Source organism: Danio rerio, chromosome 18 (assembly GCF_049306965.1).
Source record: "Danio rerio strain Tuebingen ecotype United States chromosome 18, GRCz12tu, whole genome shotgun sequence".
Classification (NCBI taxonomy): Eukaryota; Metazoa; Chordata; class Actinopteri; order Cypriniformes; family Danionidae; genus Danio; species Danio rerio.
The window spans coordinates 928,469-952,379 of NC_133193.1; the positions used below are offsets into that span (position 1 = coordinate 928,469).

The 23,911-nt window shown below is 40.6% G+C and overlaps 3 protein-coding genes across 3 annotated transcripts; all 3 read right to left on the reverse strand.

The window, feature by feature from the left end:
* Window positions 1–960: 960 nt before the first annotated feature.
* Window positions 961–4,112, reverse strand: LOC101884251 (uncharacterized). The gene is made up of 2 exons (XM_005173625.6): window positions 1,522–4,112; window positions 961–1,266 (listed from the first exon to the last, which is right to left on the reverse strand). The coding sequence occupies exon 1, from the start codon at window positions 4,110–4,112 to the stop codon at window positions 1,812–1,814; it is 2,301 nt and encodes a 766-aa protein (XP_005173682.3). The 3' UTR covers window positions 961–1,266; window positions 1,522–1,811.
* LOC110438080 (uncharacterized) lies at window positions 961–8,441 on the reverse strand. The gene is made up of 2 exons (XM_021467736.3): window positions 8,310–8,441; window positions 961–8,054 (listed from the first exon to the last, which is right to left on the reverse strand). Exon 2 carries the CDS (start codon window positions 7,617–7,619, stop codon window positions 4,125–4,127), a length of 3,495 nt encoding a protein of 1,164 aa, XP_021323411.1. The 5' UTR covers window positions 7,620–8,054; window positions 8,310–8,441; the 3' UTR covers window positions 961–4,124.
* Window positions 8,442–15,632: 7,191 nt separating this feature from the next.
* si:ch1073-459b3.2 lies at window positions 15,633–23,392 on the reverse strand. Its single transcript, XM_068214869.1, has one exon. The coding sequence runs from the start codon at window positions 23,064–23,066 to the stop codon at window positions 22,317–22,319; it is 750 nt and encodes a 249-aa protein (XP_068070970.1). The 5' UTR covers window positions 23,067–23,392; the 3' UTR covers window positions 15,633–22,316.
* Window positions 23,393–23,911: the final 519 nt, after the last annotated feature.

The window sequence follows — 23,911 nt, forward strand, 5'->3', positions numbered from 1 at the left end:
TGCTATGGATATTCTAGAGTTGCTATGGTAACACAACAACTATAGTAATTAATCTGCTGTGGTGATTCTATAGTTGCTATGGTAACACAACAACTATATTAACTTATCTGCTGTGGATATTCTTGAGTTGCTATGGTAACACAACAACTGTAGTAATTGATCTGTTGTGGAGACTCTAGAGTTGCTATGGTAACACAATGGCTAAGGTAATTAATTTGTTGTGGTGATTCTACAGTTGCTATGGTAACACAACAACTAGTAATTTATCTGTTTTGATGATTCTACACTTGATATGGTAACACAACTACAGTAACTGATCTGTTGTGGCAATTCTACAGTTGCTATGGTTACACAACAACAGTAGCTGATCTGTTGTGGTGATTCTACAGTTGCTATAACAACATTTAAGGTAATTAATCTGTTGTGGTGATTCTAGAGTTGCTATGGTAACGCAACATCTACAGTAATGAATCTGTTGTGGTGATTCTATAGTTTCTATGGTAATGCAACAACGATTAGCAAACAAATGAGCCAATACTGTAGATTTGTTCAACTATAGGGTATATTATACTACAATACACCACAGTAGAGCTGGAGGGTTAATTAGTAAAAGAAAGAAGCAGTTATAGGATAATATTTAAGTTCATTTTCATGCTGCACTGCTCAAATACGGGAATTGCTGTAATAATAGAGTAGTTTTTCTCAGGAATTGTACTTTACAAAATGTGTGCTTTTATTTGTGTTTATTTTAAGTAAATTTAGTATTTTATAATGTAAACTATTTCTGTAAATTTACTATATCTGTATGTTCACTGCACTACTTTCCTCTAACCTGCAGTCACTACTTTCTATGTATATTTTGTCTTGTCTACTGTAGTGAAGACTACCTTGCCGTTAGGGCTAGTTAAAGGGAGCGTAGCGAACCAGGGGTGTCGGTTAGAACACGACAGAGAGATGAGGTGAAGTTAAACAGGGTTTATTGCAAACTGCAAATTGTCCACAAAGGGGGGGGGGGAGCCAGCCTGTACAGCTATCAATCAGTAAGAATTAACAGGATGGGGAGTGAGCTCTAATCCAGCAGCAAACATTGATAGTATGGGCAGAGCAGCTTTAAAGCATCCACTGAAGTCCGTAGGGCTTAGTACATCAACATTTAGGCCAATGAGAAGATAACTTGGCGTGCGCTTGCTTGTATGAACTGAAACACTAGATCCTTGATCTGAGCACTTAGGGATGTTTGTAGGGTGTATAGGGGGTGTGGTTTCTCTGAAACACACAAAGTATAAAACTAAATTAAACTCTTACATCGATAAGTCACATTCACAATATAGGCTGCTCCCCATAAACAAGAACAAAGTGAACCATAAACATATTATATAACAGTAAACATTAAATGTCTTCACTCATAACTAGACATGAGAGCTTTAGCCTGCTATGCTAAGCACTGTAATGATTTAACACAAGCATCACGTTTGGAATGTTCTCTCATTCTATTTACATGCCATCCGGACTGCTACTCACTCTTATAGGACGCACACAACACCATAAACAATCTTCTGTCACGAAAGGGAGCTGCAGTGTCCGTCTGTGGCTCTTAACAGATGGAGGACTGCACGTGAGCAATGGCTGCGATGATCTAGCGATCGCTAGAGTGAAAGCACTTTCTTTTCCGGCCAGCGGCGATCTATACTTTCATAATAAAAGTCCTCCGGGCACCATCCGCAACAACATGCTTTCACTTTCTTTAATCGCCTTTTGCACAGCCGCCCCCAAATTGCTTGCAATTTGACCATGCAAAAGTGTACTGTTAATTAGGATTCATTCAAGCCATTTTCCTCAACGTTCTCAGCTGGGATTGCAGGTAGAAGAATAAGCCGGGCAACAGGCCGGGTGTAAACCCTGTCCTTAACTTGTACATCTACAGATCGTACACATCCATCCACACTTGGGTGAACTTTAATCACCCTGCCAATAGGCCAGAGTGCTCGAGGGTACTGTGGATCCATCAACATGACTACAGCTCCATTTGTCAGGTTGGCTTGAGTATCACGCCACTTCTGGCGGCACTGTAGTGTGGGCAGATAGCACCTGATAAATCTTGCCCAGAAGTGATCAGCCAACACTTGGCAGTGACGCCATCTCCGCCGGCTTAATCCTTCACTCTTTGGATACACAACTGGCGGCAGTGTGCCATCAAGCCGCCCCATTAGAAGGATACTTGGCGTCACAGCATCCAGGTCGGCAACATTTGAGGAAGTGTAACCCAATGGTTTAGAGTTTAGTATTGCTTCGACCTCCAATAGAACAGTGCGTAAGACTTCCTCAGATATGGGCTGAGCTCCAATGACAGTATTCAAGGCCATCTTAACAGACTTAATCTCCCTCTCCCATGTCCCCCCAAAGTGTGGAGCTGCAGGGGGGTTAAAACAGAAGGCGATTTTCTGCTTGGCGAGGAGTTGCTGAAGGTCAGGAGACATGCGACTAAACCATTCGCTCAGCTCCTTTTCACCTCCTCTGAAATTCGTGCCCTGGTCGGAATAAAGCTCAGCTGGACTGCCACGGCGCGCAATGAATCGCCTTAAGCTCATTAGGAACGAGTCCGAATCCATGGCATGCAGGAGATCCAAATGGACCGCTCTAGTTGTAAGACATTTATAAATAATGCCCCATCTCTTTTCAGAACGTCTTCCTATCCTCACTTGAAATGGACCAAAGCAATCAACGCCTGTTGAGTAAAATGCCGGTTGGTATAGGCGAAGGCGAGCTAAGGGAAGATCTGCCATCTTTGGAACTGAGGGTTTAGCTTTCCATCGCTGGCACCCTTGGCATTGGTGTTGCTCTCTCCTTATGGCTTCCCTTCCACGAAGGATCCAGAACGTGCGACGAATCTCCGCAAAGACTCTCTCTGGACCTGGATGACAGAGTCGTTCATCGTAATCCCGAATGAGGAGTTTTGTCATATGGTGTGACGGGTCTAAGAGAATAGGGTGCTTGAAGGCTGTGTCTAACCCTTCAGCTCGTCGGAGTCTCCCTCCTACTCGTATAAATCCCTCACTGGGATCGAGCTCTGGTGATAGAGATGCAAGACGGCTGCTGCGAGGCACAGCTTTACCTGCTTTAAGACAATGTAACTCTTCTGGAAAGCACTCTGCTTGGATCCTACTGAAGATAGACTTCTCCGCTCGACGATAGTCCTTCGCAGTTAAACAGGTATCTTGATTGGCCGCCCCATATGCCTCCTGTGCTACTGACTCCATCAGGTCATTCCAAGACTGGTAAGTTAAGGCCCCTTGAGCCTCCTGTCTGTTAGCTTTGGAGATTGTTCCACATAGAGTCACTTTCTTGTACTCAGAAATGTCCTGCTCAAGGAGTTCTCCAGGTTGTGATGGCCAGTCCGTAGAGGGTTTATGAAGAAAGAGCGGTCCTTGACTCCAACGATTTGGAACAGCAAGCTCTGCCAAGGCCTTTCCCCTGGTCACATCGTCAGCTGGGTTCTGGGCAGTGTCAACATAAAGCCAGGTACTCCCTGCGGTTAGCTCCTGAATTTCTGCAATACGCGTGCCCACAAAAACTTTAAACCGGCATGACTCCGAATGCAACCAGGTTAATACTGTCGTTGAGTCACTCCAGAGTATTGGTTTATCTGTCTTGATGGTTAGCTCTGTCTCGATCTTCTTCGCTAATTGAGCAGCAGTCAACGCTCCACAAAGTTCAAGGCGAGGGATTGAGTGTTGGCGACGAGGTGCCACTCTAGATCGTGCAGCGAGGAAGGCTACCTGTATTCGTCCTTGGACATCTTCAGTCCTAATGTATGCCACAGAGCCATACGCTTTAGTGGAGGCATCGCTGAATACATGTATCTGTCTTGAGACCACCATCGGTTCAGTGAGGCCTGGAGCATAAGGACGAGGTACAGCAATGTGAGGTAGCCAGTGAAGCTCAGATTCCCATGTCGTCCATGCCTTCTGCAAGTCAGGGGGGATACATGGGTCATCCCAGTCACGGGGTTTGTCCCACATGCTCTGAACAATGAGCTTTGCTCGAGTAGTGTAGGGCGCTATGAATCCCAAAGGATCGTATTGGCGGGCCAGCACTTTATAAATGTTCCTCATTGTCAGTGTCTTTTATTCCACAGGTCTGCTTCTATAACCGAGGGTATCTGATCCCCAGTGCCAACTGAGGCCCAGGGCTGGTTCCGGAAGACCAGGTTCGTCATGCGAAAGCCACCTCTCCATACTGTCGGACCTCACCTCAGCAGGTAAGTGTCGGAGAACATCAGGTACATTGGAGGCCCATTGTCTGAGCTCAAACCCTCCAGATGCCAGCACGTCTCTGAGCTGGTCAACTAACTCCTTGGCCTCCTCAGCTGTCGGCAGACTCTGGAGACAATTATCCACGTAGAAACAATGTTCCACTGAATGAAGGACTGCATTATTTACTCCACTGTGATCCCTTGCATGTCTATGGAGTGCGAACGTGGCACAGCAAGGTGAACATGCAGTACCAAAGGGGAGAACCTGCCACTGAAAGACTGCAGGTGGATCGGCACGTTTCATGTCTCTCCATATAAATCTGAGGAGCGGCTGATCTTCTGGTAAAAGTTCGACTTGGTGGAACATGCCTCTGATGTCGCTACTGATTGCCACGGCATGTTCCCTGAAACGTAGCAGAACTCCCAGAAGAGAGGCTCCAAGAGTTGGTCCTGGTAGGAGGGTGTCGTTAAGGCTACGGCCTTGGTATGGGAAAGAGCAATTGAAGACTATACGACTTTTCCCATTATGATGCACCACATGATGCGGGATGTAATATGACTCAGCAGAGTCTAATACTTCACTTGTAGTGAGTCTCCTAATGGCTCCTGCCTCCTCCAACTTACTAATGGCTGCACAGTACTCCTCGGCTTGTTGAGGGTCCCTGGCCAGACGTCTCTCTAGGGCCCTGAGGCTAGGTAAGACACTTTCTTTCTGAGCTCTGAGGGGGGGTACACCTTGTTTCCTCAGCAAAGGTGTAGCATATCTGAAGATGCCTGCGACTTGTACTCGCTTTGTTTTGACTTCCAGAAGTTCTAACGCCTCTTTATCCTCATTTGACCTCACAGCCAGCCTAGTGCTCTGATACGGCAAAGCGTCCATCTTCCAGAGCCTCTCTACATTCTGCATCAACTCCAGGGTTGGTGATGATATACTAGTGTGAAGACACTGCTGGGTAGTTGGAGCCCACTGGATGAGATGTGCCGGTCCTTGGAGTGTCCAGCCTAATCGAGTGCGAATGGCTGCCGGACCTCCTGGAGGGCCTAGTCTCACAGGTTCAACAGGAGAGATCAGCTGAGGGTAGTCTGCACCAATCAGCACAAGCGGCTTGACGAAGGCGAAGGACTCCAAGGGAAGGTCAGCTAGGTGCTTGTACCTCTTCTTGAGACTGGCCACGGGGTACGAGTGGTCTGCCAAGCCTAAGCGCTTGGAAGTAAAAGCATTCTTGATCTGGAATGTTTTCTTGGGCTTCGACGTGGATGATATTTTAAATGAGACTGAAGCTCCATTCAATGTCTGGACTTCCTGACGGATTGTACGAAGAGCGAGGGTTTCGGGTCTCTTATCCAAATTAAGTTGGTTGACTGCCTCTGGTAAGAGCATTGTCCTCTCTGATCCATCGTCCAAGATTGCATAAGTATCTAGTGTCTTGTCTCCATTTTGTAGGGTGACTCGGACAACCTTTAGCAGTACTCGAGCATGAGACGATGGTTTATCAAGATACAGGACATCCAGGCTGGTGTTCACTAGGCAGCTTTCAGCTTTGGACTCTTCAGGACGAGTATTAGCATCATGTAGTACTCTTAAGTGCCTCTTTTGGCAGATATCGCAGAGCCTCTTCAGGTCACATTGAGAGGCTTGATGGGCTCTTCCACATCTCCAGCACCGTTTGTGCGATTTAATCCACTCTACGACCTGTTCCCGTGTAAGCTTCTGAATGGCCTGACATTTATTGAGGAAGTGCTCTGTATTGTTACAGTAGGGGCAGTAAGGTTTGATATGGCTCTTCTGCTTGGAGGAGGATGGGCTCTGACTCTCTGACTGAGCTCTGTTTGAAGTACTACTCTCAGAACCATGAAGAACTGTAGCAACAGGCTTATTAAATCTTTTATCCGCTCTTAATCCAGTCACCCGTGAGGTGCGAGGTTCTGGAGTGGTGTCGTAACCTTGGCACCATGACTCATAGCGTAACCATTCAGCTAAGTCGAGCAGGGTAGGGGTATGTCTCGGATGATGGAACCTTGAACGACGAAAGTTAGCTCTCATTTCGATGGGAAGCTTGGTAAGTAAGCGTGCTACATGTGAGCCGCAGCTCAGCTCGACATCTCCATCTGGGCCCAAAGTCTGGAGCATTCCTACCAGTGACTGGACATGCAGCGAGAACCGTTCAAAGGCCAATAGATCTCCTCTCTTGATCTCCGGTGACTCCATCAAAGCAGCTATTCGCCGTAAGGCTATGTGGTGTGGCTGTCCAAACTTCTCTGTTAAAGCCATCATTGTATCGGTGTATGGCCGGGGTGAATTAATGAAGGAGTCAGCGATGAGACAGGCCTCCTCAAGCTTCACATGGTCTACAAGTATCTGATACTTAAAGAGTTCAGGAGCATCTGCTGGCAACAGATTAGTCAGAGCCAACTTGAATCGTGAAAACTCCATGGGGTCATTATGGATAAACTGAGGGATTTTCGGAGCAGGCCCCCGATACTCTCCTCCTGATTGACATGTGGATACCCATGATTGCTCTCGGCTCCTTGCATTCTGAGGCTGACTCATATAAGGTCTTACTCGTGGCTGAGGTAAAGGACCTCTACTGGTGCTATGCATACTGGGCGGGTGACCAAAGCTAGATATGTTGGGTCCTGACTGTTGCGTCTGGCACCAAGTGTTATGTTCCAAGCCTCTACTATGGTGAGGGGAGTTATGACTCTGATGTGTCGAATGTGGATGAGTTTGTGCTATGCGGTTTGGCGTCATTCTGTCTCTCATTAACTGTAACTCACTCATCATCCGATCAATAGCAGTAAACACACGGTGTTCTTCAACTGTTGGCTCTGGTAGGTAGTTAGAGGAAGGCCGGGGGGGAGGTGGCGTATCTACTTCTTCATTCTCTTCCTCAGGCATCAAATGGGCCTCTGCTACTGGCATAGAAGAAACTGGCCATGATTCAAATAGTGGATCGCACTGTTCAGCTACTGGTGCTTGGTTCAAAGCCGATAACATGGGTTCCCTTCTCTGGCCATATAGTGAAGTATAACTGCTCGCGTTGCTTCCTCTGATTAACTCACTTTGCTCAATGTCCACCTGAGTGCATGGTTTAGGGTTAAGTGGCCATCCACGGCTGATATCCTCATACTGATTTTCTGGATCTAACGCATACTCTGCTTGTGTCTCAGGGGGTCTGCGCCACTGAATGTGAGGCTGCTGGCTGTGCACTGACTCACTAGGGACAGGCAGGGACAAATTAAATTTTCTTGAAGTATGTGACTTGGGTCGCACAGCACTCACTTCATAATCTTGTAAATATGTTGGCTGTCTCACCTGACGTCTTGGCCGTGGGAGGGCCCACGATGCGTGCTCACTCTGCTGCATAATCCTAGCACAACTACGCTCCGGCTCGAAGGACCAATAAATGTAGTGAAGACTACCTTGCCGTTAGGGCTAGTTAAAGGGAGCGTAGCGAACCAGGGGTGTCGGTTAGAACACGACAGAGAGATGAGGTGAAGTTAAACAGGGTTTATTGCAAACTGCAAATTGTCCACAAAGGGGGGGGGGGAGCCAGCCTGTACAGCTATCAATCAGTAAGAATTAACAGGATGGGGAGTGAGCTCTAATCCAGCAGCAAACATTGATAGTATGGGCAGAGCAGCTTTAAAGCATCCACTGAAGTCCGTAGGGCTTAGTACATCAACATTTAGGCCAATGAGAAGATAACTTGGCGTGCGCTTGCTTGTATGAACTGAAACACTAGATCCTTGATCTGAGCACTTAGGGATGTTTGTAGGGTGTATAGGGGGTGTGGTTTCTCTGAAACACACAAAGTATAAAACTAAATTAAACTCTTACATCGATAAGTCACATTCACAATATAGGCTGCTCCCCATAAACAAGAACAAAGTGAACCATAAACATATTATATAACAGTAAACATTAAATGTCTTCACTCATAACTAGACATGAGAGCTTTAGCCTGCTATGCTAAGCACTGTAATGATTTAACACAAGCATCACGTTTGGAATGTTCTCTCATTCTATTTACATGCCATCCGGACTGCTACTCACTCTTATAGGACGCACACAACACCATAAACAATCTTCTGTCACGAAAGGGAGCTGCAGTGTCCGTCTGTGGCTCTTAACAGATGGAGGACTGCACGTGAGCAATGGCTGCGATGATCTAGCGATCGCTAGAGTGAAAGCACTTTCTTTTCCGGCCAGCGGCGATCTATACTTTCATAATAAAAGTCCTCCGGGCACCATCCGCAACAACATGCTTTCACTTTCTTTAATCGCCTTTTGCACATCTACTGTGATTGGCTAAGTAAGTCCTGAAATTCCTGTGCAATCAAATCAGCATATAAAATTACAATTGCATCAATCTCAAGGCAGACACTTGCAGCAAACATGTACAGTATGCGTAACGTTAAACGAGTTCAAATGATAATGAACATGAAGTGTCGACTATATGAGGACTGAAATCACCAAACCGCCTGAAACAGTCACTAAATGCTCTACAGAATGTTACGTTTTCGCACAAACTACATGTATTCTATCAGTGCTGCATGAGTTTGGTTTGTGGCTCCACCCGCTGGACACTCGTAGCTTGTTAGTCAGGGGTCAAAGGTCTAGTTTGACCTCTTAGGTTACACAGATTTCACTCCACATAGAAACCCATCAACCTGCTACGTGTTGGTCTGTTGTAGTTGCATATATTAGTGTAATTTTTTTTTTTATCCTTTGTGGTTGTTTTAGAGTTGCTATGGTAACACAACTATAGTAATTAATCTGTTGTGAAAATTCTATAGTTGCTATGGTAACACAACTACTATAGTAAATAATCTGCTGTGGTAATTCTATTGTAGCTATGGTAACACGACTACTATAGTAAGTGATCTGTTGTGAAAATTCTATAGTTGCTATTGTAGCACAAGTACTATAGTATGTTATCTGTTGTGCTAATTCTATAGTTCACGAAATGCACCACAGAATGTTACGTTTTCACACAAACGACATGTATTATCAGTGCTGCAGGAGCTAGCTTTGTGGCGCCACCTGCTGGACACTCATAGCTTGTTAGTCGGGGAGTCAAATGTCATAACCTGAGCATTAGCATATTAGCACAGCTAGATTTACACACCTTAGCTTACACAGATTTCACTTCGCATAAAAATGAGTCTTTTTGTTGGCTTATTATAGGTGCATATATTAATGCAATCTTTTTTAATTCCATAGTTGCTATGATAACACAACTACTATAGTAATTAATCTGTTGTGGTAATTCTATAGTTGCTATGGTAACACAACTACTATAGTAATTAATCTGCTGTGGTAATTCTATAGTTGCTATGGTAACACAACTACTATAGTAATTAATCTGTTGTGGTAATTCTATAGTTGCTATGGTAACACAACTACTATAGTAATTAATCTGCTGTGGTAATTCTATAGTTGCTATGGTAACACAACTACTATAGTAATTAATCTGCTGTGGTAGTTCTATAGTTGCTATGGTAACACAACTACTATAGTAATTAATCTGTTGTGGTAATTCAATAGTTGCTATGGTAACACAACTACTATAGTAATTAATCTGTTGTGCTGATTTTATAGTTGCTATGGTAACACAACTACTATAGTAATTAATCTGCTGTGGTAATTCTATAGTTGCTATGGTAACACAACTACTATAGTAATTAATCTGTTGTGGTAATTCTATAGTTGCTATGGTAACACAACTACTATAGTAATTAATCTGCTGTGGTAATTCTATAGTTGCTATGGTAACACAACTACTATAGTAATTAATCTGCTGTGGTAATTCTATAGTTGCTATGGTAACATAACTACTATAGTAATTAATCTGTTGTGGTAATTCTATAGTTGCTATGGTAACACAACTACTATAGTAATTAATCTGCTGTGGTAATTCTATAGTTGCTATGGTAACACAACTACTATAGTAATTAATCTGCTGTGGTAATTCTATAGTTGCTATGGTAACACAACTACTATAGTAATTAATCTGTTGTGGTAATTCAATAGTTGCTATGGTAACACAACTACTATAGTAATTAATCTGTTGTGCTGATTTTATAGTTGCTATGGTAACACAACTACTATAGTAATTAATCTGCTGTGGTAATTTTATAGTTGCTATGGTAACACAACTACTATAGTAATTAATCTGCTGTGGTAATTCTATAGTTGCTATGGTAACGACTACTATAGTAAATAATCTGTTGTGGTAATTCTACAGTTGCTATGGTAACACAAGTACTATCCGCTTTTAATGTGATGTCACTCGAGTATTTTATGAAACTGAATGGGGAAACTCATCAAATGGTAATAATAAACGTTTACAAAGCGCTGTAATACTTTCGAAAATCATGATCGCAATATATATATATATATCCATGCCTAATATCTGATGTCCAGAAAGTGATTTATTTATTATAAATTGTTAAAATTTTGGTATTTGTGATGCAGCAAGTCCAGAGACCGACATGTACACTATGACTTTATATCAATTTCACTTTAATGTGTGATGGGACTAAAAAGTGTTCACAAACAAACATTTTCTCAATTCAAATGATTAGCGACTTGGACCCGGAAACAGTATACCAAACGTCACCGATACGTCACGACTTAACAAGCGGATAGTAATTAATCTGTTGTGGTAATTCTATAGTTGCTGCGATAACACAAGTACTATAGTATGCAGCCTTTGTGCAGATTTTATAGTAAAAGTAAATGCACTACAGAATGTTACGTTTTCACACAAACTGCTACAGCAGATTCTTTATCTGTAGGGCATTATTTGACAAGCAACAGTTCTTAGGTATGATTTTTCAGCACTGATCAAAGGTGTGTAATGAAGCAGCTCTTAACCTCAGCGCTCCAGTATATAAAGGTCATTCAGATGAATGCATGTTCTCCAGATCTGATAGCATCTAATTTCCCTCCGGATACATTAGGAATCGCACAACGGCACTGTTGTTGCAGTTGTTTTCTGCTCTCCAATGTTCTGCCAGCTCCGTCTTGAATCTCAGACTCAGAAAAGTCATGCCAACTCAACATCAGATCCACAGTTAATCCTCCTTGCGCGTCATGAATGGGTCATTGTACCCACAGGACACAATGCTGGCTCTGCAGCGCATGTGAGGTGGGGGTTGAAATCTGGGTCAGTCCTGAAAGCAGATAAATGAGGAACGAGGCCCAGCGGTGTCACTATATCCTCCCCCTCCAGCAGCCTTTGTTTATTTTGATTTTGTTCCCGGACGGTTCACCAGGGACGAAAGAGAGGCTTGTTTTGTTTTGGGGGTTTTTTCGTAAAGAAACCCAGAAACCAATGAGCAGAGCTGGGTGGTTTACATATGAATTGTAATCAGTTATAGTTTATAAATGACAGGGTGTAGTCACTTAGTCACAGTAGTCACTTTTTACTTTACATGTTTACAGTAATGTAATCGGACTACTTTTGGATTACATTTAGATTACTTTTCTGCTAACTCTTACTTGATGCCACATATGTTAAATTTGTTATATTAAATATGAAGATTAAATATATTTCATTCATTTCATACGTTTATGTTAATGTAATCTGCCTACTTTTAGATTACATTTAGATTACTTTTATGCTATCTCTTATGAATTGAATGTTACTGATTATAAGACAAAATGAGTAGTCAGATTACATATTAACGGTAATGTAATCTGATTACTTTTGGATTACATTTAGATTACATTTCTGCTATCCCTTATTCATTATAAATTACTAGTTATATGTAAACGTGTGATCAGATTACATATTCATTGTATTGTAATCTGACTACTTTTAGATTACATTTCTGCTATCTCTTACGAATTGGAACTTACTGATTATATGACAAAATGAGTAGTCAGATTAAATATTCATGGTAATGTAATCTGACTACATTTGGATTACATTCAGATTACTTTTCTGCTATCTCTTATGAATTGTATACTAGTTACCTAAAAATTGTGTAGTCAGAATTACATATTTATGGTAATGTAATCGGACTACTTTTGTATTACATTTAGATTACTTTACTAATTCTTATTTGATGCCACATTTATTAAATTAGAAAAAATATAAGAAGACTAAATATATTTATAAGTCATTTCATACGCTTATGTTTATGTTATCTGACTACTTTTAGATTACATTTAGATTACTTTTGTGCTCTCATGTAATCTGACTACTTTTAGATTATATTTAGATTACTTTTGTGCTATCTCATGTAATCTGACTACTTTTAGATTAAATTTAGATTACTTTTGTGCTATCTTTTGTAATCTGACTACTTTTAGATTACATTTAGATTACTTTTTGCGCTATCTCATGTAATCTGACTACTTTTAGATTACTTTTGTGCTATCTCATGTAATCTGACTACTTTTAGATTAAATTTAGATTACTTTTGTGCTATTTCATGTAATCTGACTACTTTTAGATTACATTTAGATTACTTTTTGTGCTATTTCATGTAATCTGACTACTTTTAGATTACATTTAGATTACTTTTGTGCTATCTCATGTAATCTGACTACTTTTAGATTACATTTAGATTACTTTTTGTGCTATTTCATGTAATCTGACTACTTTTAGATTACATTTAGATTACTTTTGTGCTATTTCATGTAATCTGACCACATTTAGATTACATTCAGTTTACATTTCTGCTATCTCTTATTAATCCTAAATTACTAGTTATGTGTAAAAATGTGTAATCAGATGACATATTTATGTTAATGTAATTGGACTACTTTTAGATTACATTTAGATTACTTTTGTGCTGTCTCTTGAATTATAACTTACTAGTTATATGCAAAAATGTGTAACACATTTATGGTAATGTAATTCGATTACTTTTGGATTACATTTGGAAGACATTTCTGCTGTCTTACGAATTGGAAGTGATTATATGACAAAATGAGTAGTCAGATTACATATTCATGGTAATGTAATCTGATTACTTTTGGATTACATTTAGATTACTTTTCTGCTATCTCTTATTTGACGTCACATATTGAATTAGAAAGACAATGAAAAAGACAATATATTTGATTCGTTTCATATATTCATGGTGATGTAATCTGACTACTTTTGGATTACATTCAGATTACTTTTTTTGCTTTATCTTGTGAATATGAAGTCACTGAATACAAACTGCATGAGAAAATGTTTTAAGTTTATTTTATAGAAATGTAACAAACTACTTTTGGATTACATTTAGATTACTTTTGTGCTATTTGATGTTACATAAAAGGCAATATATTGAAAAAAAGAAAATAAGACAAAATATCTTTAATTTCACACATTTGACTACTTTTGGATTACTTTTAGATTACATTTCTGCTGTCCCTTATATAGTGGAAGTTAATTACATGACAAAATGTGTAGTCAGAATTACATGTTTATCGGTAATGTAATCTGACTACATTTGGATTACATTTAGATTACTATTGTGCTAAATCTTAAAGTAGAAAAAAAAATAGAGAAAAAAAAATATGAATTCTTTATCTTTTATCAGCTTCTTTTTAAAATGCAAAGTCAGGAATGCATATAATTCAAAGGTTTATTATGATAAAATATAAATGTTAGAAAAAGAGAAATATTAGGATATTTACTCACTGCCGTCATATACATAATATGTTATCCTTAAAAAGTAACTGTAATCAGATTGAGTATTTTAAAAGGTAGTTTACTCTGATTATAAGTTTCTCATTTTTTGTGGAAACTTATTATGTAATCCAGATTATATACAGTCAAATCCATTACTTACCCAGCTCTGTGCATGACTGGAGACCCACCAGCATCTGTGCTGAGGTTTTGCTCACACTTTATAGCATGCAGACGTTTCCAATTAAACCACACTGAATAAAGAGTGCAAACATTACAGCTCAGCACTGAGGAATGGATGAATGTGAGACAGTGAAGAGGAACGCAATAGTCAAATCTACAGGTGAAAATTACTTTGACTTGTTTTACATATAATGCTAATGTATGCAAATGAGCCTTTGTGAATTTAAATATTCATTATATTGCATACATTCCTAAAAACAGGCATGAACAGACAGATGTTAAATTATGCTTGATTTAGTTGACAAATTTCTAATCTGTCAAATTGGAAAATGTAATAAACAGAGAATACACAATTATGCCGTAATTTAAGGAACTAAATGTTCATAAATTCAGGTGAATGATATACAGTATGAACAAAAGTTCAGAATATACATAAATAATATGCACTCACTGGCCACTTTATTAGGTACACCTGTCCAACTGCTTGTTAAAGCAAATGTCTAATCAGCCAATCACATGGCAGCAGCTCAATGCATGTATAATGGTTAAGACGATCTGCTGCAGTTCAGAGCGAGCATCAGAATGGGGAAGAAAGAGGATTTAAGAGACTTTGATCGTGGCATGGTTGTTGCTGCCAGACGGGCTGCTCTGAGTATTTCAGAAACTGCTGATCTACTGGGATTTTCACACACAACCATCTCTAGGCTTCACAGAGAATGCTCCGACACAGAGGAAATATCAACTGAGCGGCAGTTCTGTGGGCGCAAATGCCTTGTTGATGCCGGAGGTCAGAGGAGAATGGCCAGACTGGTTCCAGCTGATAGAAAGGCAACAGTAACTCAAATAAGCACTCGCTACAACCGAGCTCTGCAGAAGAGCATCTCTGAACACACAACACGGCCAACCTTGAGGCGGATGGGCTACAGCAGCAGAAGAGCACACCGGGTGCCGCTCCTGTCAGCTAAGAACAGGAAACTGAGGCTACAATTCACACAGACTCACCAAAACTGACAATAGAAGATTGGAGAAACGTTGCTGCTCTGATGAGTCTCCATTTCTGCTGACACATTCAGATGCTCGGCTCACAATTTGATCTTCTGATGGCTACTTCCAGCAGGATAACGCAGCATGTCATAAAGCTCAATCATCTCAGACTGGTTTCTTGAACATGACGATGAGTTCACTGTACTCAAATGGCCTCCACAGTCACCAGAGCTCAATCCAATAGAGCAGCTTTGGGATGTGGTGGAACGGGAGATTGGCATCATGGATGTTCAGCCGACAAATCTGCAGCAACTGTGTGATGCTATCATGTCAATATGGAGCAAAATCTCTGATGAATATTTCCAGTAGCTTGTTAAATCTCTGCAATGAAGGTTTAAGACAGTTCTGTAGGCAAAAGTGGTCCGACCTGGTACTAGATAGGTGTACCTAATAAAGTGGCTGGTGAGTGTATATAAAGATATTTATACACATTGCACTATTCATCCAACAGCGTTCATTGTAATGTGAGAGTAAAACATCAGATGATAAATTTACTGAAGACAAGTGTGTCCGTCTCACATTTCAGCATGACCTTTATTTTCTTAATAATTCCAAAATGCATAAATAAATTCTTTTGTCTGTACAAAGTCTGTGAAACTTCAAAAATAACCTTTGAGAAATCAGAAACACACTCCACACACACACATCTGCAAACACAGAAAATGCTAACACTAAAAATGTCAACAGAAGAAGATTCACATCACTAGCTGGGTTTCCATCCTAATGCGAAACAAATCTTGTGAAAGTTTGCAAAAACAATCAAATCTGAAATGCTAATTAGGTGTGTTTACATCATTGTTAGAGTGGCTGACTGTAGTATTGGTAACCTAGCAACCAACAGTAAACAAGACACGCATAACAGTCATGTAGGTGTAACGTTCACCATATCAGTGGTTCTCAAAGTGGGGGTCGGGACCCCTTGAGGGGTCACGGAACAATGAAGGGGGGTCGCCTGGTGATTTCCAAAAATCTACTTATTATTATTAGACCATAAGAATTACCATATTTTATCCATAACCTGCTGAAGAGAAAAAAACAGCCGTTTATAGTTACTATAGTACACTGAAAAAAAATATTCAAAGATGATTTCTTGGATTTACTCAGTTTGTTTTCGTTAAGTGGTTGGAAACAATCTAATTGTGTTGAATTTAAACAAACAAATTAAGTTGAACATTATTGAATTTAATTTGTTCGTTTATATTCAACACAAATAAATAGTTTGCAACAGTTTTGCATGCAACACTTTTTTTCAGTGTAGCTTATTTACTTGTTCTATTGATTGCGACCCCTGGGGTAAATACATTATATTAAAGACACAGCAATAGCGTCAGATGCAGCAGATTGATTTTATAACACCAGGTTAAACTTTCTGGCCCGTTTACAGCACTGACATACATTTAAAAAATTAAACGAAGAATAGACTTTGGTCTATTGGTGTGTGTGTGCGCCATTGCATGCAAGTTTTCTGGATTTATAACCACCTCAGGGGATATTGGGGGTTGCGAGTCACTGGTATTGTCATTTTAGGGGTCGCATGCTAAAAAATTTGGGAACCCCTGCACTATATCGGTGTTTATTTGGCAAATGTGTTTCCATCTCCCATTATTAGCAGCAACTCTTTACTGCAGTAGTCCAAAACCACTTCAAGCTCATTTCAGTTTGCAAATGTAGACATTTTTATTAAAAATTGGGCATTTCTGTCGATATTTCAAAATAGCATAGAAACCCAGCTAGTGTCTGGTTTAGTGCTGTATGTACACACACACACACACACACGCATAAGCCCACATATACACCTACTAGACATGGGCTGATATAAGATTCTGACAGTGTGATAACCTTAGATCAGTGCTTCTCAAACTGTAGTAAGTGTACCACTAGTGGTACGCAGACTTCTTTCTAGTAGTAGGCGGAGGAATTGCTGAATAATTAAAGTAAAAAATTAACACACTTTTAACGCATACGATAACACAGATGTGATCAGTAAATTGATTTTAATAGTCTAAACCTTTTAGTTTATTTTAATTTTTTTAATGTTTGTTTTGTATTCCATCATTTGAAGCTAATTGTCTTCCCATGTTTTTAATAGTTGTTATTGCGTATTCCATATTTTTATATCCTAAGGTTGACAGCTATAGTTTAATCCCTTTTCTGACACACAAAGCCTACTCTAACGCGCAGTAAGCAGATCTAGTGATCTAGTTTCTAATTTAAATATGTAAATATATGATATATATTTAAAATACAAGGAATGTTTAGAAACATTAGAAGTAATGTTTAGATTTCAAAGATACACAAATAAGTATATATGTACTATATATTTAAAAATTGATCAAAAAGAGTTTATAAATGAATATGATGATATCCAAGGAACATTTCCAGGTTTTAATGAATAGGCTACTATGTTAATACTTTAGATTTAAGATCAGCAGTTTTCTGTTTACTTTAAGAACAGTGCCATTTTTAATTAACTTTCAACAGCACACATTGATGTTTTATTTATATTTAATGTTTTGGTTAATGTTCAAACTATTAATATTGTTAAAAGTGGCTGACAATAATACATATTCATAAAAATAGGAATTAATCTGCCACGTTTTTGAACTGTGCAGAGCTGTAGCTGCTTAATTAAGACTATACGCTATACTATTTCGATACTGGTCATTATGGTGGTACTTGGAGAGAAATTCTTTTGCTGAGGTGGTACTTGGTGAAAAAAGTTTGAGAACCACTGCCTTAGATAAAAATATCACAGCAGCACGGTATTGTGATCAGTGCTTACCCAATTCCCCTATAGCGCATGTGTTTGGACTGTGGGGGAAACCGGAGCACCCGGAGGAAACCCACGCCAACACAGGGAGAACATGCAAACTCCACACAGAAACACTAACTAAGCCGAGGCTCAAACTAGCGACCTTCTTACTGTGAGGCGACAGCACTACCAACAGCGCCACTGCGCCGCCTCATAGTAAACATGTCAGGCTAAATGAATTACTGACTCTGCAAAAACAGATTTGTTTACAGTTTAAAATGGCATCTTTAAATATCTTTTCTGCTGGAGATACTGTTGTCCTAAAAATACCAAAAATAAAAAAACGTAATTAAAAGAATTGCACACATACCTTAGGAACCGAATAGCAGAAAACCGTGGTATACCTTGAAAACGGTTATCATCCCATGCCTAATGTTGCAACAGTGAGTAAGCATTGCATTTGCATTCAGATGCGTGTGTCGAGTGTGCTTCTGGACACTAGTCCTGTGTAACATCGCTAATCATTCATTATATGCGCACAAATACAGTTGCAAACAAACATCAGCTAGTATGGAGACACAAACGTCAGGCTTAACCTCAGTACATCTGTTCAGGCACTTGGTGTTGGTTTCCAGCATACGAGAACACGTTTGAGTCGGATGTGAAGGCTGCACGGCGATCAAACGGTCAAACATCCAGCAGCAAAACTCCAATACAACTGAAGTGTGAGAGAAAAGGAGTGCGCCGGAGGCCACTCGACAGCTTTGAAGGGTCTCTTCACTTAAATGAAGCACTTGATCCCAAAACAGGCTCCTTTATCAGTGGAGCACTGCAAATATTTGAAGATTTGAGTACAATGAGAGTCCGCTGGACGTAGGAGCTGAGCAAACCCTCGACACACGTCCACTGTGTGTGTCTCCAGTCTCACTAAAGAGACACTTCAAGAGAAAGAGTCTCAAACATCACAAAGAGCTAAAAAGAGCTTTCAAAACTGGACAAACGTTGCTGTGCCGGAGCTTCAAAGGTGTGGAATACACTCCGTTTCTGGACAGATGTGATTTCCAGCCTACAGACAAGAATACTAGAGTGACTCATAGTAAATATTACAGTGTTTTTGAACCATTCTATAGTACAGAACCTGTGGCATAGTAAAGTTCTGATGTGGTGTTTCTATAGTTACTATGGTAACAAGTACTATAGTAATTGATCTGTTGTTGTGATTCTATTGTTGCTATGGTAACACAACAACTATAGTAATTGATCTGTTGTTGTGATTCTATTGTTGCTATGGTAACACAACAACTATAGTAATTGATCTGCTGTTGTGATTCTGTAGTAAATATAGTAACACAACTAAAGAAATTGATATGTTGTAGTGATTTATTAGTTGCTATGGTAACACATCAACTACAGTAATTAATCTGTTGCTATGATTCTATAGTCGCTATGGTAACACAACAACTACAGTAATTAATCTGTTGTGGTGATTCTGTAGTTGTTATGGTAACACAACCACAATAGTAATTAATCTGTTGCGATTCCAGAGTTGTCATGGTAACAGACCCACTAACTGACCAATTGTGGCGATTCTCTAGTTGCTACACAACTACAGTAATTAATCTGTTGTGGTGATTCTACAGTTATGGTAACACAGCAACTACAGTATTGTAAAAAAGTGAGACGATACTGTAGTTTTCTACAGCTATGTGTTGATTCTGTAGTTGCTATGGTAACACAACCACTATAGTAATTGATATGTTGTTGTGATTTTGTAGTTGCTATGGTAACGCAACTATAGAAATTGATCTGTTGTTGTGATTTATTAGTTGCTATGGTAACACAACAACTACAGTAATTAATCTGTTACGGTGATTCTATAGTTGCTATGGTAACAACCACTATAGTAATTAATCTGTTATTGTGATTCTATTATTGCTATGGTAACACAACTATAGAAATTGATCTGCTGTTGTGATTCTGTAGTTGCTATGGTAACACAACAATAGAAATTGATAAGTTGTTGTGATTTATCAGTTGCTATGGTAACACATCAACTATTCTGTTGCTATGATTCTATAGTCACTATGATAGCACAACAACTACTGTAACTAATCTGTTGCGGTGATTCTATAGTCACTATGATAACACAACAACTACAGTAACTAATCTGTTGCGATGATTCTACAGTTGCTATGGTAACACAACAACTATAGTAATTGATCTGTTGTTGTGATTCTGTAGTAAGTATAGTAACACAACTAAAGAAATTGATATGTTGTTGTGATTTATTAGTTGCTATGGTAACACATCAACTACAGTAATTACTCTGTTGCTATGATTCTATAGTCGCTTTGGTAACACAACAACTACAGTAATTAATCTGTTGTGGTAATTCTGTAGTTGTTATGGTAACATAACAACTAAAGTAATTGATCTGTGGTTTTGATTCTATAGTTGCTATGGTAACACAATTATATTTATTTATCTGTTGTGGAGACTATGGTTGTTATGGTAACACAGCAACTACAGTAATGTAAACAAATGGCCCAGTACAGTAGTTTTCTACAACAACATGGTGCATTATACTATATTATACAACAGTTCTGTCTGGTTCTTGAATCTGATTGGCTGATAGCAGTGATATATTTAAGTAATATCAGCACCCGTACAGCCTCTTTACCCTTTGTGTATTACTCCGTACTCTGTAGTATACTTTAGTGATTATTGCTACAGTAAACTGTGGTGTATATGAGCAATATCACACTCGTAGCAGTGCGATATGGCTGTATATCGGCACGCACACCTCCCACCAGTGCCGATATACAGCCATATCGCACTGCTACGAGTGTGATATTGCTCATATACACCACAGTTTACTGTAGCAATAATCACTAAAGTATACTACAGTATTCTGCTGGAGCATTCATTAGTTCATGAGTTGTAAATGCCACATTACACAAAATAGTCCAATACCTTACTACAGTACAGTTTAAAAACACTGTCGCCTTTTCTCTGATTACTATAGTATGTTTGTCATGTGTAGCGTGTGATGGACACCTACTCAGATTTGTATAGTTTCCATTAAGCCAAATTTGATGTTTTTCAGTGTTTATAGCACACTGATTTCAGAGTCTGTTCTGTGTGAATTTGTAAACATTCATGTCTGTAAGCTGATTTGGAAGTTAGCATGATAACTGGAGAATAAAGCGGGAGTTGATTGGACGTTAAATGGTTGTGGTTTGCTATTGGTGGACCTCATGTGAGTGACAGGTTGATCCATCAGAGAAGTTATTAAAGATGAAGGGGAAGTCATTTAATGACTGATTCTCCACCTAAAACTGTCCTAATATTGTATTTTAGGGATATTATTTTTGGTCAGGTGTTCACTTATGTATATTCATTGCTATTAAAGGGTTTGTGTGTTGTTGGAGTATTTTAGCTTGTAGCTGTGTCGGTAATTATATGTTGTTTGAGCCAATGGATGCTTGATTTGGATTCCAGATTTCAAGATATAAATTTAAACCAAATAATGATGTTCTCCAATTAATCATTTTGGGATGATTTTAAATATCACGCAGTGTATTCCAGCCTTCAGTGTTTCCACTCTGCATAAATTCTGTCAACATTTACTCATCGTCCACTTGTTGAGTTTCCGTCTTCATTTAAACACTGATGAAGACGTACATTCGTTCACTCATTTTCTTTTCAGCTTAGTGCCTTTATTAAACTGAGGTCGCCACAGCGGAATGAACCACCAACTTATCCAGCACATGTTTTACACAGCGGATGCCCTTCCAGCTGCAACCCAGTACTGGAAAACATCCATATGCACACATACACTATGAACAATTTAGGGGGAAACCGGAGCACCCGGAGGAAACCCATGCGAACACGAGGAGAACATGCAAACTCCACACAGAAACAGACTTAGCCGAGGCTTGAACCAGCGACCTTCTTGCTGTAAGGCTTCAGCACTATATCTGCTGCGCCACCACAGCGCCCTCAAAGGCCAACATTCTTCAGAATATCTACTTTTATGTCCAACAGTAGACAGAAATGCACATTTACAGTGAGTGAATGATGACAGAATGTGCAGTCGCGTGCTGTTATTATTATATACATGTTGTTTTAAACCACACTATGACGATCAAAACTGTGTTTAAAGTTGGGAAGATTTTAAATATCGTAGTGTATTCCTGCTTTAGAAATTGTCATGATTAACAAATCCCCAAAACCTTCATGCGTTTCTTCATTTGATCTCTAAAGCTGGAGAATCCCAGGGGGAGAGCTTCAGTAGTAGGTTGTATTGTTCCTACAATAGACGCCAATGGCAAACATTCATCAGAATATCTACTTTTAAGTCCAACAGAAGACAGAATTTTACATTTAGATCCACTTGAACGAGTAAATGATGACAAAAAATGTAGATTTCCAGTCGAAAATCCCTCTAAAATCCAGCTAGAGCGAATCCAATGCAGATCAAAACAACCTGTGGAGTGAAAGTAAGCGCACTGGAAATGGACACCGCGTCAGAGTCAGTCACCTCACCGTCGGGTTTCCCCTCATAATCCTCATCCTCGTATAAATCATCTGTTCCATCATGCTCAATGGAGATGCTGTGGTCTCCTATGGCGCACAGTTTAGCCATGTTTTGTTTGACCACCTCGCAGAACGGCCTCTCCAGCCCGTCGCACACGCACTGGTTCAGCAGGACTCCATTGGGCATGAACAGCAGCTCCTCTATGGTTGATTTGCAGCGGGACGAGCACTTTCTCCCGTTAAACAGCTGTCCGCAGCGGGATAAATACGCGTTTAGCGACTCCTGACACCTTGGTTCTTCTTCGCACCGCTGGCGCGCTTCGGTGCATCCCATTCCCTCTGCATCACCGGGATGCGTGCGCGGCATGCACGGTTCGATGGCGCGTTTAGCCCGCAAACACTCCACATCGATCCCGCAGTCGCAGCTCTCCAAATGCGTCCCGCTGGAGGTCTGATTGAGGCGGATGAGTGCGCTGATGCAGTGGCTCGGACACTGTTTTCTGCTTCCGCGGATATTCCCATCGCACGCAGTCAGATACTGGTTATAGGCGAGCTCGCAGTCGCGCTCCTCATGGCATCTGATCAGCGCCTGCCAGCAAACCAACTGTGCGTCCAGCGTCATGAGCAACGAGATGAAAAACGCGAGGATGCTCCCCATGTCTGCATGTGCACTCCTTCAGGTGAAGCGACATAAATAGCGGAAAACGCGCGCGCACAACCGGGACGAACGCGTGGGAAACGAACGCGGTTGCATTGCGTAGAGCCCGAGGATCGATTTCAGCCGAAACAGACGCGCATTTAGTGCACAATGAAGAGCTTTCAGGAGAGAGAGAGAAACCAAACAGAGTTATCTGCCCTGATCTGCTGCTCTCCGGTGTCGGCTCAGAGCGCTGGAGTTGTGGAGTAGCGCTGAGAGGATCTTTGCCGTGTTCTTGAGTGTGTTTCTGCTGCTTGTCCTGCTTGTCTTTGTTTCCCTGGCTCTCTGTTTCACGCTCGGCTGCTCACACACACACACGCGCGCGCGCGCACACACACACACACACCGAGACCCTCCTCTGAAAGTCCCTCCTGCGCTCCTCGCGCTGATTCTGCTGTTTATTGGCTGCAGACGCGGGCTCGTGCAGGAGCTGCAGCGGCTCTGGAGAAACTCTCCTGTACTGGAGAAATCTCGCGTGTGTGTGTGTGTGTGTGTGTGTGAAGCGGAGAGCTGTGTGTGGTCTGACTGTGTGTTTCTCTGCGTCACATTACAACTCCAGAGAGAGTGTGTATATGTGTGTGAGAGTAAGAGCGAGAGTGTGTGCGCGCGTGTGAGAGAGCAGAAGAGTGTGTGTGTTTGACAGAGAGAGAGAGAGAGAGTGTATCTGTGTAAGAGAGAGGGACTGATAGAGTCAGAGAGACTGAAAAAAAGTGTGTGTGTGTGTTTGACAGAGAGAGAGAGAGAGAGAGAGAGAGAATGGCAGTCAGTAAGAGAGGGAGTGTGTGAGTGTGAGATAAAGAGTGTTT